The following is a 14,101-nucleotide window of genomic DNA, read 5'->3' as shown; positions in this document are numbered from 1 at the left end:
TTAGTTTAATTTATATTTTTGTCAACTGTTTGAAGTCAACTATATTAGTTAATTAATAGTACATATAATTAATTATTGTAATAGTTAGTTCTACAACATATGATACCATATAAAGTATGGTCATAATATAACAGATAATATTTTTACACGCTTGTTACTATTTTATTTAATTACAGGATACTAAATAATTTATAGTATAATATATACAAAATAAATGATGATACCATAATAAATTATTTTCAGAGTATATCTGATACTATTTTTACACAATTATACTAGTTTATACAAAATAAGTTACTCCAAAATGTCATATTTTTCGTGCAAATCAAAATGTATGATACTATATTACAATCATATACACAAAACATGTAATGTTCCACGTGTTAGCAACATAAAAAATTCAATTTGTATAGCTTTGTTAATTAATACAACATTATGAACACAATATATTTAGTATCGGTAAGAATCACATATCATATATTAAACTATAAATATTTTATATCAATTATTATTTTGAATGGGATAACAAATTTTTGTTATCAGATCCATTATACGTTTACCATTTTATGTAATTGAGATTAAATAAGTTATAAATTTTTACAAATTTATAAATGTCTTTGCACGTAATATAATACAGTCAAAATTTAATATATTTAGTATCAAATCAGATTTTGAAGCTTAAATCATTCACATGTTGTTAATCACATCAAATAAAAAAAGTTCACAAATTATTATCAAATTAAAATATCCAGAAACATTATTACGCATCAAAGATACTAAAAAAATATAAATCAAGAATCTTTTGGAAAGAAGGTACATGTTCTTTTATTATGACCTTCTTGACCACAACGTCCGCAACAATTCGTTTTTGTTGTAATCTTTTCATCTGAATTTTTCTCTCTTTTATCTTGGTCTCCCAGGCATCTTTTTGTATCTAGGTGGCAAGACCACTTCTTTCAAAACAGTCCGGAGCTTTCCATTCTCTTTTTTCTGGCATTGGTTCTATTAGAATTGCATAAGTATTTGTTAATGCATCGTGTTTATAATAATCAGAGCAATAGGGGTGTACATCTGTTATATTCTTCTTCTTCAAGACGGCTATTGAATGTGGACAAGGTATCTCGTCAAGTTGAAATCTTCCACATGAACAAGTTTTTTCTCAAGACAAACAATGTATGTAATCCCACTTTCATACACTGAATAAATAAACTCAGAAGATGCAACAACCTGCAATTTTAAAAAAATAGGGACAGTCAAAAAGTTTTTTTTTTGTTTAACAATAAAATAATAAATACAAAGCAATTATGTGCCTTCATTTTTGCACTTTTTGATGCGTTTAAAATCAATATTTCTTCAAATATTCTACCCAATGTTTCTTTTGTATAAGAAGCTATTTCTCTATTTTTGAAATTCCAAGAACCAAATAGAATTCTAAATTCCTCCAAAAAATCTATAATAGGTAGTTGTCGTGCATCAACAAGGCAACCATTGATACATTCAGCTATATTTGAAGTCATCATTCTCCCACGGTTCACTGTTGCATGAGACCTAGACCACCTTTCATACCCAGCATCTTGAAGATACTTTTTTTACTCTTCCATCTATTTTATCCAATTTAGCCATCAATTTTTCAAAATCATCTTTCCTATAAGCCTTAGCCATTGAATAAAACATATCACTTAGAATGGTCCTGTTTCTCCTAAAGTTCGAACACATATTTTTCCGGAGGTGTCATATGCATGCAAAATGAGGAACAGTTGGATAAACAATACTCACATCTTTCTTTATGCTTTAATTTCTGTCAGATACAACATACATTTTTTTCCTCTCACCAATTTCATTCTTAAATTGTTGAAAGAACCATGTCCATGAATAATCATTTTTCGTGTCAAAAATTCCGTACGACAAAGGCAATATGCAACCTTAATATATAAACACAAAACGACATATACTAAATAACTACTTAATATTAAGAACATAATAAAATAAATTCATAACAACATGTCATACTGCTCCATCGAGTGTACTAGCAGACACAAATTTACCTCGATAAGCTCCACTAAGATGTGAAGCATCAACAACAACAACTGGCCTACATAACTCAAATCCTCTCATCATTGGCCTTAGTGATATGAAAAGATACATATATTCGTTGTATTCAGACTTATGCATCCTTATATATGAATTTGGATACACAGTTTCAAGCATATACATGTATCTTGACATGTTTATGTATCCATTAGCAGGTTTACCTCTTATAAGTTCCAATTCACGCTCTTTTTCACGCCATGCTTGTTGATAAGAAATCTCAACGCCATACATTTCCCTGATATCATCAATTATATCGCTCGGAGTATGTTTTCTTTTATGATTCCCTAATTTAAGCGCTGTCACACCACCAACAAACCCAACTGTGGCTTGTACCTTGCTTAATACCTTATCCCTTAATGGACAGGTATGTTCACTATTAAAGTATCTCACTATGAATGTTTCTGAATTCTTCCTAACAGATGCCTTCAATTTTCAACAACAATCATCTGAATGACAAATTAATACGTAGCTGCAATAAAAAAACATATATTGATTATTTGCTAAGGTTGACTATTTTAATAAACAAAAAATAAAAAAAATAGAAAAAGATACTTTATTTCATTTTCACAATAGAAATGATACTTCATATAAATATGTAACATCTTGATAACTTATTCTGTAAATTGATCCGAAATACTACATTTACTGATTTTACCATTCAAAATGTGAAAAACATCATTACGATAAAATCATATTACACAGAAAACTACACGCAACATATAATATTAATGTATCATACTAAATATATTACAAACAAATTATATATTATTAAAAATATTAACATATTAATTGAAAACATACCTTTTGTTATCAAATCTTTTAACTTTAAAGTTGAAACTATTCTTTATTTTGTAATTTTCCATTACCGCCTTCAGAGTTGACTTATCCTTATACATTTGATTCTCTTCCACAACTGAATTATTGGTGTATGATATATACTTATCAACATCCATTTCTGGTATGTAATATGCATCATCAATTGATGATTCAGCAATATTGAGAGCCTTTGCGTCGCTTTTTTCACCCTCAACACACATGTTGACACCTGTTATTGCATCAAATTTATTATCTCTTCAACACATTTATGTGAAGTATCAATGCATAAAGGATAAGTTCCGAAACCAGCCTCATGTTTCTTAATTTCTATATAATATTTTACACTCATATCAGTCCTAATACACAATGGAGACGAATTCCCTTCAACAACATACCTAATCTCTATAGTTTTTTTTGATTCGTCAACACCTAGCTCAGCCGCAATTTCTGAAATAAGATTCATGAACGAAATATATTCACCAACCACTACCCCATCACTTTTGTATGCTCATACATAAAATCACTTTCCCATATTTCAGAATGTCGCAACAAGGTCAAAATATTCATCTTTGAAAATTAAGAATCAGCGTTCCAGAGAAATTTTTTTTATGCAAAATCATTTTTTTATTCCAAATTTGAATTTTTTAATATTATGAAATTGAATAATGAAATAAATTAGTGCGTTTTCTATGCAGATTTGACGGTAATCTTGTTATAAATTAACGTAAATCATGAGAAAGTTGTTACCCCTTTTTTGCGCTGTAACAATTACCATTAAAAAAAATAAAGTATCCGGCCATTTCTATTTACGTATCATTTTGTTTTATAAAGTATCCGAATTTCTAAAAAAGAAAGGATTTTTGATAAATATTGATATTATAGGATAGAATGTAATTTGTCATTTACAGTATGTCTTTTGCCTAATTTTTACTTTTTTTTATTGAGTGAAAGTGAAAATAAGTGATCTAATATAGATCTAATGGATACCCGTAGTGAACCTATTTTGACCATATTTGAAGAGATTTTTAAAATAGCTTAAATCCCATATTTGATCAATTATAATATGAGCGGTCTAAGTCATTATATATGATCAAAATGGGCTCATTTTACTAATACGGGCTGAAGTTGCCACCCGTACCTACAATACCCAAAATCTCAATATTATTGTAACAACCTGTTTAGTCGGTTCGAGCAGTAGAATTACTTTTGATAAAAACTGACTGGGTCGACGGATCATGCGACGAACCGTCATGGTCACGAAGGATCGTGATGGGCCCCGTCGTCCCATACTTGTGAAATTTCTCCTGATGCCCTCCTCATTACCCTCGACGACAGGTAGGACGAACCGTCATGGTCACGACGGTCCGTCGAGGGTCTCCGTTCCAAAATACTTCAACTCTGAAATCTGGGTACTGGGATCAACTCTCTGAACTTCACGACGGAACTGCAGCACGGACCGTCGTAGAGACGATGGACCGTCACAAATTTCGTGACCCCGACTTGGTCAGACTTCCGCTAAAAATTTTAAAGGGGTGTTTCGAACTATTCATGATTTTAATTATGAAATTAGTGGGGTAAGTTTAATAATTTATTACTTGGGGGTTTAAGAAGATAGTAGGGAAAGAAATAGTGGGTTACTTTTATCATAACGGATTATATGATAACTAGGGTAAAAGAAAAAGGATTTGGAGAATAAAGATAAAAAAAAGAGGGGAGAACGAGCAGAGAAAGAGAACGAAGAGGAAAGCAAAGGCATTGGGAAGTAGCTTGTTTGATCACGATTCTTCGGTGGAGGTAGGTTATGATTTATTTCTATAGATAAACTCTAAATAGCGATTGATATGTATTGGATGGTATTGTAAAGTCTTCTATATGCTTGATTGTGTGTTTGTATGTTGTGATTGTGTAATTGTGGTGGATTAGAATGATGAGACTGTTGAATCTTAAACCCTCTCTATTAAGATGAAGCCTTGACATAAAGAAGACTTGATGAAATAAAATAATGGGATAAATGGATCGGAGTGTCACGTTCCGACACGATAGTATTAGGGGATCAGAATGTCACGTTCCGACATGTAGTATTAAGGGATCGGAGTGTCACGTTCCGACACGTAGTATTAGAAAATCGGAGTGTCACGTTCCGACACGTAGTATTAGGGGATCGGAGTGTCACGTTCCGACACGGTAGTAATAATGGATCGGAGTGTCACGTTCCGACACGTAGTATTAGGGGATCGGAGTGTCACGTTCCGACACGGTAGTATTAGGGGATCAAAGTGTCACGTTCCGACACGATAATAATAAAGAGAAGAAATCTTGAATTATGTTAATATACTCAAATTCGAAGAACCTATTTTCCCAAATGAGTATGGTGTGGAGGTTTGAGTCCTCAAGGGTATGCTTGGTGTTGTTGCCAATGGTTATTGTACTTGTTGATTGTCACCTGTTAAGTATTGTGGTTGATTTTATATTATCATTCAGTATATATTGCTTTCTATTCTGAGTTGGCCGATGATACCTACTCAGTACTTGTTCCTTGTACTGACCCCTACTTGTATTTTCTTCTTTGTTATTTTGTGGAGTACAGCAAGTGCGCCATCGACTTCGACTCGCCCTCAACTCTAGCCAGTCTCCAGCATATCAGAATTCAGGGTGAGCTATTGTTCCTAGCTCGTGATGGATTCTCTCCTTCACGTCTTGATGTCTTGAAGTTCTGACATGGACCATCCTTTTACTTATTTTATCTTCTTAATACTCTTAGATTTAGAAATTTGAGGATAGATGTTCTTGATGTGATGACTTCCAGATTTTGGGAATAATAAGTATTGAGTTTTAGAAGTTATTTAATTGATTTTCATTAATGAGTTTTGAGTCTTCCGCATTATATTTTGTTCACTATGGTTGAAATATTGGTAAATGTTGGGGTTTAGATTTGTTGGTTCGCTCACATAGGAGGATAAGTGTGGGTGTCACTCGCGGCTCGTTTTGGGTCGTGACAATTTTTCAAAGTGCTCCAAATCACCTAGCACAACATTCTTGTCCCCTTCTTCATTCGATAGTCTGTGGAAGTAAGCTTGCCATCTTCACTTAATGAGGGCCTCTTCTATCGACGCCTTATCTTCCTCATCCATGATCCAAGTAACGAATTTAAAGCATAATTCACAGACAATGAAAATAAATTATCATCCGTTTATGATAATAGAATTTGCAGCAAGCAAAAACGTTGATTAAACTACACGAATTTCATAATAATTTGAAATACATATAAAATAGAGTAATGCATATCATGTTTAGGTGAATAATGCAACCCATAATTCTATGTCAGCTTCATCATGCAGTGGAAAAAAGAAGCTACATAGGCGTAAAAGGACGTGGGAAGCACGTAAAATGAAAACGGGAAGTGGCTTTCCGAAACTTCCTAAAATGAGATTGATCCTTCATCCATTCTCCTAGAAGTTCTAGAATTTTATATCATCATTATCAATAAAATACATTTTTTCATAAAGTATTTTCTCTCATCAACCAAGAAAACATTTTGTTTAGAAGATATACTATTATTCATGAAAAATAACTTCCTTCATACGAAATACACCATGTTGATGCTTTTACAAACAAAGAAATAAGCAACCGTCTGCTAGCTTCCACCCAAAAAAAAGGAACCTTTGTTTTATTAACCAATAATGATTCAAGCATTTGTGTCCACCAGCTCCAGTAAACAGGTATAGAAGATGCACAAAGAAAACAAGGATGATAGAGTAGCACATGATCAGTTTTAAAACTTTGCATGTACTGATCAATAACCAAAATGAGCTTCTGGAAGCCAGACCCTACTTTGACTGTGTGTCACCCGATGAAATTGCAGGTTCATCCTTCTTTGAACCAGCATCCAATTTGCCAGAAGTAACCGCCTCCATTGTATTATAGAATTCCTCAGGGAGAGGACCAGGACGGTGCAGAGGAACATGTTTTGGTACTGGAGCATCATTTTCAATGACTTCACATTCATAATCATCAGGAATACCCCAAGGTTTCCACTCTGCATAACAAAATAACTTTTTAAGATTGAACTTCCATACCCCTCTGCATTACAATGTTAGTGATTCAAAGCTTTAAAGGGAAGTATAATAACAAATATCTTTAGCAACTCCAATTGACTAAACAACGAATTGATAAAGTTGGTCAAATTTTGCAGTCAGAATCTTATATCAAGTCACTCCCAATTACCCAGTCAGAATCTATCTAATATTAAACGCCCAAATGCTTCCTTGATTGTCTTAATTTTCATGGAGCAACAGAACTAGGGAATTCAGACCAATAAGTCTATTTGGCAGATCATATAAAATAATGGTTCATGGCAAAGATTTTCGATGAAAGGAAAATGGTGATAGAGAAAATAATCATAGGTACTCAAAATGCACTCAGCCTAGGAAGACAAATACTATATGCTTTACTTGTCACACATGAGACATTAAACTGAAAGATGATAAAAAAGGAGGGGAGTTGTGTACAATTTTGACTTGTAGAAAGCCTTTGACTATGTAAATCGGTATTTCCTAATTAAGACTATGCAAAGAATGGGCTATGGGAAGATATGGATAAAAACTTGTATATCTACCATCGGTCTTCCAACCTCATAAACAGATCCCAATCATGTTTCTTCTCTTTACAGAGACAACTGAAACGAAGTGATTCTCTATCACACTTTTGATACTCATTGGTGATGAAAGTTCTAAGCAGAATGAAATGTATGTGGAATTGGGAAAAGCTTCAAAATTGGTAGTGTACGTAAATATAATAGAGAGTTCCCACACATTGTATGCAAGTGATGGTCTCACTCTAAGAGGACAGATGAATATAAAAAAAAAGTATCTTAAGAGTTGTGCAGTTCATATTTGAAGCAGTCTCTAGCCTGCATATTAATTTGGCTACAAGCAGTTCCAATGAGGTTAGAGATACTATTCAAGATCTGTAAAGAATAGTGCTGTGTTGATGATACCTGAATAGTAAAGAATGGTGCTGTGTTAATGATACCTTTCTGGAAAGCAGTGTAAGCACGACATAGTTTTACAGTTAAACTTTTACTGCAAGTTTGGACCAAAACTATCTTCCCTAAAAACACTACTTATCTGTAGGAAGAATAAATTGTGTGTTGGATGGATTATTTGTACACTTAAATGTCACTATTATACCAGCCATATAGCGTGGAGAAGCAACTAGACAAAATGAAAGGAAATTGTTTAATTCAATTTCAAAGTCACAAGATGCATCTGATGAAATGGTCATCAGTAATTAAACCTAAAGGGAACGGGAAACTACGATGAAAACATTGGGGGCACAAAAGAAAATTTTACTTTTCAAATAGCTAAGGAGGTTTCAAAGTGAGGAAGTACAGTGGAAAATATAATCTGAAGTCTGAACAAAGGAGGCGTGTAGAGCCAATTGTGCACTAAATAGAGGCAGGCATAAAGCCGAAAAACCAACTGAAAATTCCAGGTTTTAGGTGCATTCGGCCAGTTCATGGTATATGTTTTTCCTAATTTTGTTTTCATGCAATCAGTTTTCAGTTTATATTCAAAACCATCCTTTGGTGCTTCCAACTTTCAGGCCAAAACCAAATGCTCACACCGAAAACCAAATCCATAATATTCGTAGGGTTCACTCCATAGTGCTAATCATGAACAAAATCAGAGATGCGGCATTGAAGAAGGTGAAGTAAAAGAAAGATTCCATAGGACAAGAGTTCACCATCTGCCATATTGAGAGTATTTCAGGTTCTTTCATTATTTACCCTGAGAGAAAGTACTCAGTTTCTTCTTTAGCATTTCTCAGATTCTTTTGAAAGCCGCTATTCGTCCTTAAAGAAAGTGAAAAAAGATTCATGGTGTGGGCATTTAGGTATTCAAGAAAAACACGCTCAGTGCTTCGTGCCTCTGCTACCAATGACCAAATACGCTACCTTACCAGTTGCCGCTGCTCCTAATAGCTGCTTCATTTTCCAATTTTTAAATTCTAAGACCCATTTATGGTCAAGATGTTGCTTGACTCGATAGGCCTAAAAACAATTAAACCGAACCGAACATGAAAAAAACAAACCAAATGTTATCGAAACGAACCAAAGCGGCCGATGTCCACCCCCAAAACTTGACCAATAACCACATCCTATGGAATGGCACCATGAAAACAAATCAGTTATTGTCTTTTAATTATCTGGGCAAACCATAACTAGGTAAAACTGAAAGTAGGAAATAGCAGAAAGGCAGGAGTATGGCAGGACATGGATGGAACAGTCAACATGGACGAAGTTGTTCCCTGATATGTAGTCTTGTTCTAAATAATGGAGCCACATTTGCAGAATGCAGAAATGGAATGCATAAAGCATAAAACTCAGAAGAAACTTTCACGATAAAAAGATGGAAACTGGGAAGGTTGATATAAAATTTGAGTACACAGGTGGGCTAAGATAATTGACTTGAGACTTAGATACGATGTGTAAAAAATCTAGAAGACAAAAGCACCCCCTAAGGAGGCTTGCTTCGGTTGGACAACCATGAACAAAATTGCTTAACTCAAGCCAGTCTGCAGAAGAGAGGATTCACCTTATGTGGTAGATGTATATTCGAACTGGCAATAGGTGTTATAGGTTTGAAAATGTCTAAGAGAACCAAAATAATTGTTTTTGCATTGAACTCAAATTTGACGGGTACAGTGTAACTTAAACTTTTTGGAACACAACAGGGGAATGTGGAACACCCTGAAGAAGTTTCTACTCAGTTGAGAGGGACAAAGGATCACATAACAGATAAAAGCCTTGTATAAGACAGTTCCTATGTGTAATTGTTGGACAGTGTGGCAGGAGAAAAATGAAGACGCTTGAAGGAATTGCAACAACAGCTTTCTGTTTCAGATACAGAACTTGCAGTTTTTGAAATTTTGATGGTACATGAGAAATGTACATGATTTTGATGCTATGTTGGATTTGCTAGACTTTTGGCATATTTAAAAGGGACTGTATCCATCTTATTCTGCAAAGCTTTTAGGGCACCTACTTGGTGCTATTATTATTAATAAAAGTATTTGTTAAAATTTTTAATTTACATAAAAAGTAAAACTCTCATCAATAGTTGACCACCACATCCTCACACCCCATTCTTGTCATTCTTTTCAACATGTCAAAAAGAAACAAACACAAATTTTAGACAGAATTTGAAGGAAAGAAAGCACTTAATCTGTTTAGAACATAAGTTTTGCACGAAAGGACAGAATTTCTTATATCAAGAAAATTTAACTCTATAGAAGATGAAGTGGCTAGATTTCTGCCTTCCAGATCCAGTTACAATGTGAGACTCATTTGAATTCCAACAATATTTATCCAGAAGAAGCTGCTAATCTATCAGGTTGGTTTCCAGATTCCGGAGTGTAAACATAGTGGTTTTTGCTTCAATAACTTTCTCAAGGAACAAAGAAAGGGAAAATATGACAAACAAGGAAATATTGATCCAATGAAGGCCTGCCAGGAAGTGTGAGCAAGGTAGATGTCTATGGCTGGGGATTTTCCACAAGAAGGAAGAGGTTGATGATATTGGATACAAGGCAGTGAGCATAAATTGTAGAACAATCTCTTAGCACTTGTATATTTTTGTAAGGTTGCCTTACTATAACAAAATCATACTTATGTCGGGACACAATTCGTAAGGAATCTGTCTTATTCAAGGTGATTGTGTGATATGTTGCATTTGCCTAATGCATATTAATAGTAACCTAATGAATCACACCATATTCTAACACTCATCATTTAGTGAAAAACTAATTCCAAGGAATTGCTCATAAAAGATGAGACAAATCTTTGAATTTCCAAATACTCATAGAAGAGAGAACAAATACAAGGAGAAAGTTATTTTATTGGGAGAAGGGATTGACTCTTTGTTCCCTCCCACTACTGATCCTTAATGAGTTCTTAAGTAGGGTGAACATTTACAAGAAATTGTCAGTTTGGAAATGCATTCATACATTGCTGAAAAAGAAAGGATCAGTCTGGTTGGAAATGTAAATTTTTAAGCAAGCGGCACAATGCTCCATTTAGCACGGCGGTTTACTCACTACTTCACCAGTTGAAGGCTCGATAGGTACATTTTACTTATTTTGAATAATGTTGCCCGAGCTTTGTCCAAATTAATCAGCATTTCAATCAAACTCATCTTCTTAGGTTTTAGAGGGCAGCATTCACACTCATATAATATCATTGGTATCCCCACCATTCAATAGAACCAAATTATTTCCCTTCCGACAGATTTTAAACTTTCAATTTTCCTTGCATCCGATCACTAATTCACAAAGCAGATACAATTTAGAAGGAAAAAAACGAAGTCAAAAGGAAGAATTTAACATAGTATTACACGAACCGTTCATGTGACCAATGAGCTTGAGTTCATCTTGGGCTTCTTCAATGAGCTCTTCAACCTGACCACAACCAAGCCGTTTCTCAATCATTTCAGATTCATGTTCCTCCACACAGACATTGAGGCGGTGGCGGGTGAAGCTTTCCACTGCCTTGCGGTATCCTTCGTCCTCAGGTACCTCCTTGATCTCTTCTAGGGTTTTCCTGTATAGATTTATCAGAACTTCCCTTGCATTTGGGACTACCTCCAAACCTACTATACCTGTTGTTTCCTTCACTTTCGCCATCATCATCAATGGCCTTGCTATCCTCCGTAGGAACATTTTTCTTCTCTGCCACTTCCTATTCGATTCGACTTCCACAGATGTTTGCTCGAAGCTCGCAAGAATGGCGAAAGAAAATGATTTAACCGGTTAAAAGATCTAATTAAGATATTGGACCTCTAGTATTGGATCAGAAGAAATGGGCTTTGCCCAACTTCCTTAATATATTGGGCGTGGGTTAATTACGTGGGTGAATTCCTTTTAAAAAATAATTACTTATTTTAAATATATTCTTTAATTATTATCATTATCTTTTTAAATTTTTTTCTTTTATATGAGTCGCTCTTTCTCCTTTCTCCTTTCTGTCTTTCTCTTTTTCTCCATCTCTTTCTTTCTCTTTTTTTAATCCTTTTTCCTTTCTTTATGTTGTCTGTTGTAAAATAGTTGGAGTGCCACGTAAATGGAAGGTGGCATCACTATTGATTGTGTATACATGCCATATGACACCTTCTCATTATTGATGTTAATGTATGGCTATAAATAGCCATTGTATAAAATATATACATATACCTTTTAAAGAATATTACTTCCTAAAATTTTCCTTCTTTTGGTATATTAATTTTAGTAAGTTCTTTTATAACACGTTATCAGCACGAGTCTCTGCCAGCTCAAGTAAAGATTTTAAAAGCCTCGGAGGTATAAATTTCATTTTCTTAATAATGTCTAATCTCTCTAAACTTGAATTTCTTGCTCTAGACATATCGGGAAAAAGCTATCTATCATGGGTACTCGATGCAGAAATTCATCTTGATGCGATGGGTCTAGCAGACACCATCCAAGAAAATAATGAAGCATCGAATCAAAACCGTGCCAAGGCGATGATATTTTTCCGTCATCACCTTGATGAAGGTTTGAAAATGGAATATCTCACTGTTAAGGATCCTCTGGTATTGTGGAACAATTTAAAAGACAGATATGACCACCTGAAGTTGGTCGTCCTTCCACAGGCACGTTATGACTGGATCCACTTGAGACTTCAAGATTTTAAATCTATCAGTGAGTATAACTCTTCCATGTTTAAAATTATCTCACAATTAAAATTATGTGGAGAAAATATCACTGACCATGATATGTTGGAGAAAACATTTTTCACTTTTCCTACCTCAAGTATGCTTCTACAGCAGCAATATCGAGAAATGGGATTTAAAAAATATTCCGAATTAATTTCACATCTCCTTGTTGCTGAACAACATAATGACTTACTGATGAAAAACCATGAAAGTCGACCTACTGGTTCTATGCCATTTCCTGAAGTAAATACGGTAAATTTTCACCAATCTAGGCGTGAAAAAGGTCGTGGCCCTAGTCGTGGCCGTGGTCGTGGTCGAGGAAGAAATTTCAATCATGGTGATCGTCTTGCACTAAATAATAACCTTCAACACCAGCAGTGTAAAAAGAAGAATGAAAAACATGATGTAGTGCAGAAGAAAAATTCAGACAACAAATGTTATCGATGTGGAGGAAAAGGACATTGGTCACGTACTTGTCGTACGCCAAGGCACCTGGTTGAGCTATATCAAGCTTCCCTGAAGGAGGTGAAAAATAACGCTGAAGCCAACTTTATCTCGAAAGATACTGTTGAACCCATGCATCTAGATGTAGCGGATTTCTTTGAGAATCCCGAAGGAAAGATAGATCACCTGATAGGTGATGGATCTGTAATAATATAAATATGTTTCATTTTTGTCGTTTGTATGAACTAGTATGAATATGTTTTCCTTAACTTGTAAATAACTAAAAGGTTGTGTAATGTTTTTTTTTTTAGTGATAATATTATAATGTTTATATCGTTTATATCTTTTATCTTGAAGAGTATATGGATACCTCAATGATCAATCATGAAGACATTTGTGTAATTGATAGTGGAACAACGCACGCCATATTCAAAGATGAGAAATACTTCTCCTACTTGCTTAGAAGAAAAACAAATGTTACTACAATTTCTGGTAATTCAAACTTAATAGAAGGCTCCGGAAGAGCTACTATATTTCTGCCTAAAGGGACAAAACTCGCCATAGAAGATGCTTTGTTCTCTTCTAAATCCCCAAGAAACCTGTTAAGTTTTAAAGATATTCGCCGAAATGGATATCATGTTGAGACAATAAATGAAATGAATGTTGAATACCTTGGTATTACCAAGATTGTCTCAAACCAGAAATATGTATTGGAGAAATTATCAACTTTATCTTCTGGCCTATATTATGCAAAAATAAGTACGATTGAAGCACACTCTATCGTAAACCAGAAGTTTACTGACTTAAAGACTTTTGTACTTTGGCATGACCGAATAGGTCATCTTGGATCAATAATGATGAGACGAATCATTGAAAACTCAAATGGACATCAATTAAAGAACCTGAAGATTCTTACAAATGATAAGTTTTCATGTGCTGCTTGTTGCCAAGGCAAATTGATTATTAGGCCATCACCAATGAAGGTTAACATTGAATCCCCTCAATTTTTAGAACGAATACAT

General features: G+C 34.3%; 2 protein-coding genes and 1 long non-coding RNA gene across 3 annotated transcripts; 1 reads left to right on the top strand and 2 right to left on the bottom strand.

Moving 5' to 3' along the window:
- Positions 1-711: 711 nt before the first annotated feature.
- LOC109120506 (uncharacterized) lies at positions 712-3,556 on the bottom strand. Its single transcript, XR_002027914.3, has 3 exons — positions 2,893-3,556; positions 2,253-2,560; positions 712-1,227 (listed from the first exon to the last, which is right to left on the bottom strand). It is a non-coding gene; the product is annotated as an uncharacterized lncRNA (long non-coding RNA).
- Positions 3,557-6,440: 2,884 nt separating this feature from the next.
- Positions 6,441-11,957, bottom strand: LOC101258660 (probable NADH dehydrogenase [ubiquinone] 1 alpha subcomplex subunit 5, mitochondrial). Its single transcript, XM_004240664.5, has 2 exons — positions 11,307-11,957; positions 6,441-6,943 (listed from the first exon to the last, which is right to left on the bottom strand). The coding sequence occupies exons 1-2, from the start codon at positions 11,623-11,625 to the stop codon at positions 6,735-6,737; spliced, it is 528 nt and encodes a 175-aa protein (XP_004240712.1). The 5' UTR covers positions 11,626-11,957; the 3' UTR covers positions 6,441-6,734.
- A 327-nt stretch (positions 11,958-12,284) lies between these two features.
- On the top strand, positions 12,285-13,295 carry LOC104647892 (uncharacterized). Its single transcript, XM_010323736.1, has one exon. The coding sequence runs from the start codon at positions 12,285-12,287 to the stop codon at positions 13,293-13,295; it is 1,011 nt and encodes a 336-aa protein (XP_010322038.1).
- Positions 13,296-14,101: the final 806 nt, after the last annotated feature.

The sequence above is a fragment of the Solanum lycopersicum genome, chromosome 6, assembly GCF_036512215.1.
Source record: "Solanum lycopersicum chromosome 6, SLM_r2.1".
In the NCBI taxonomy this organism is placed as follows: Eukaryota; Viridiplantae; Streptophyta; class Magnoliopsida; order Solanales; family Solanaceae; genus Solanum; species Solanum lycopersicum.
Note: the sequence above shows the minus strand (reverse complement) of the source record. Positions and strands in the feature narration are given on the sequence as shown.

Bases quoted from the DNA above. Each gene is read 5' to 3' on its own strand.
- LOC101258660 (XM_004240664.5), bottom strand. From the start codon at position 11,625: ATGTTCCTACGGAGGATAGCAAGGCCATTGATGATGATGGCGAAAGTG. The intron at 6,944-11,306 runs GTTCGTGTAATA...TTTGTTATGCAG, and splicing joins GCTCATTGGTCACATGAACG to AGTGGAAACCTTGGGGTATT.
- LOC104647892 (XM_010323736.1), top strand. From the start codon at position 12,285: ATGTCTAATCTCTCTAAACTTGAATTTCTTGCTCTAGACATATCGGGA.